The 1,385-nt window shown below is 62.5% G+C and overlaps 1 protein-coding gene across 1 annotated transcript in view; it reads right to left on the bottom strand.

Annotated features, from left to right (window-relative positions):
* The window catches only part of EGLN3 (egl-9 family hypoxia inducible factor 3), a 26,989-nt gene extending 26,259 nt beyond the window's left edge, over nt 1-730 (bottom strand). Inside the window, exon 1 of the mRNA XM_004698522.3 lies at nt 94-730. Coding sequence (XP_004698579.1) covers nt 94-450 — 357 coding nt within the window. The 5' untranslated portion in view covers nt 451-730. The remainder of the gene's footprint in view (nt 1-93) is intronic.
* Nucleotides 731-1,385: the final 655 nt, after the last annotated feature.

Genomic DNA, 1,385 nt, shown 5'->3' with positions numbered 1-1,385 from the left:
CCCCGCCACAAGGCGCAGACCAACCGACTCGCGAACGCCACCGATGGGTCCTCGAGGACCGCGGCCGTGTCGGGACGCCCGCGCCAGTCCTACCTTGGACCTCTCCTTGACATAGTATTTGCCCAGGCGGCTTCCGCAGTACAGGACCAGCCTGTCGATGAGGGACAGGAGGAAGCTGATGGCCTCGCAGCCCTCTTCGTTGCCCCCGATCCACGTGATCTGGTCGCCGCGCAGGTGCCGCTTGGAGACCCCGGCGCGGGGCCCCGCCAGCTGGCCGTCGCGCAGGGCGCCGTTGCAGTGCAGCTGCTTGACGCGCTCCAGGACGCAGTCACCCACCACCTCGCCCAGGAAGTTGTCCAGGTAGCAGAAGCCGACCTCGTGCAGGCACGGCACGATGTACTCCAGGGCGATTTTCTCCAGATCCAGCCTCATGATGTGTCCCAGGGGCATCTCGCCCGCGGAGGGGAGGTCGGGGACCCCCAGCGTGCAGCCCTGGACGGAGAGACCTAAGCGCGATCGGAGCTTGGGTGCGGGGAGCGTGGCTGGAGCTGCGGAGCCCCCGAGCCACCACAGCGGCGTCAGCAGAAGGGAAAGTTGCTTGCAACTCTGGGACGCGGAGTCCCGGTCAACGGCCAGAGGGAGTCGTGCGGGGCTCCACGATCCAGCGCCGGGCTGACCCTGCCAGGAATCGGAGAGCCCCTCTGGGAGGTGCGAGTCACCGCAGCCACCGCGGCGCTCAGTCGCCCTAAGAGGCTGAGGTCCAGCCCCTAAACCGGCCCCGCGCGGCGCGTCACGGGCCCCGCCCCGGGCCCGCCTCCCTCCGGGGCAGCCCTCCCCCTCCCCCGGTCACTCCACCCCCACCCCCTCCGTCACCCCTTCTCAGCCCCCAGGGCCAGGGATCCCAGCGGGCCCGCTCCAGCCCAGGCTGGTTGCGCAGGGAACCTGGAGAACAGAGCAAGTTTTTAGCTCGTTGTTTTGCTTAAAACCCGATTACAAACTTGCAAACCGTAGGTCCCGACGTTGAGAAGGTAAACATGATCCGCAGCACGGCTGGCTGCCAAGTTCTGGGCAAACCCTCTCACAGGCTTTTGAATAAATAATAAACCTGGGAACAAATATACATATTAAACAGTGGTCTCATTCTTGGCTTTATCTGCTGCCTTTCGTTGTTCCCCTTTTGCTCTGCTGTTAGATCCCCAAGTCAGCAAGCTCTAGCCAGACAGATTGAGAAGCTCGATCCAGTTCTCATGAAAATGAACAACTGACCTTGGTGAAGTGGTTACCCTGCAGGGCTGCAATCCACAAGGTCAGCAGCTCAAAACCATCAGCTGCTCTGAGGGAGAGAGACGGGACTTTCAATTCCTATAAGGAGTTAGTCTCAGAAA

The sequence above is a fragment of the Echinops telfairi genome, unplaced genomic scaffold (genome assembly GCF_000313985.2).
Source record: "Echinops telfairi isolate 266 unplaced genomic scaffold, ASM31398v2 ScPeMD7_18;HRSCAF=68, whole genome shotgun sequence".
NCBI classification, from domain to species: Eukaryota; Metazoa; Chordata; class Mammalia; order Afrosoricida; family Tenrecidae; genus Echinops; species Echinops telfairi.
This window is presented reverse-complemented; position numbering and strand designations above follow the sequence as displayed.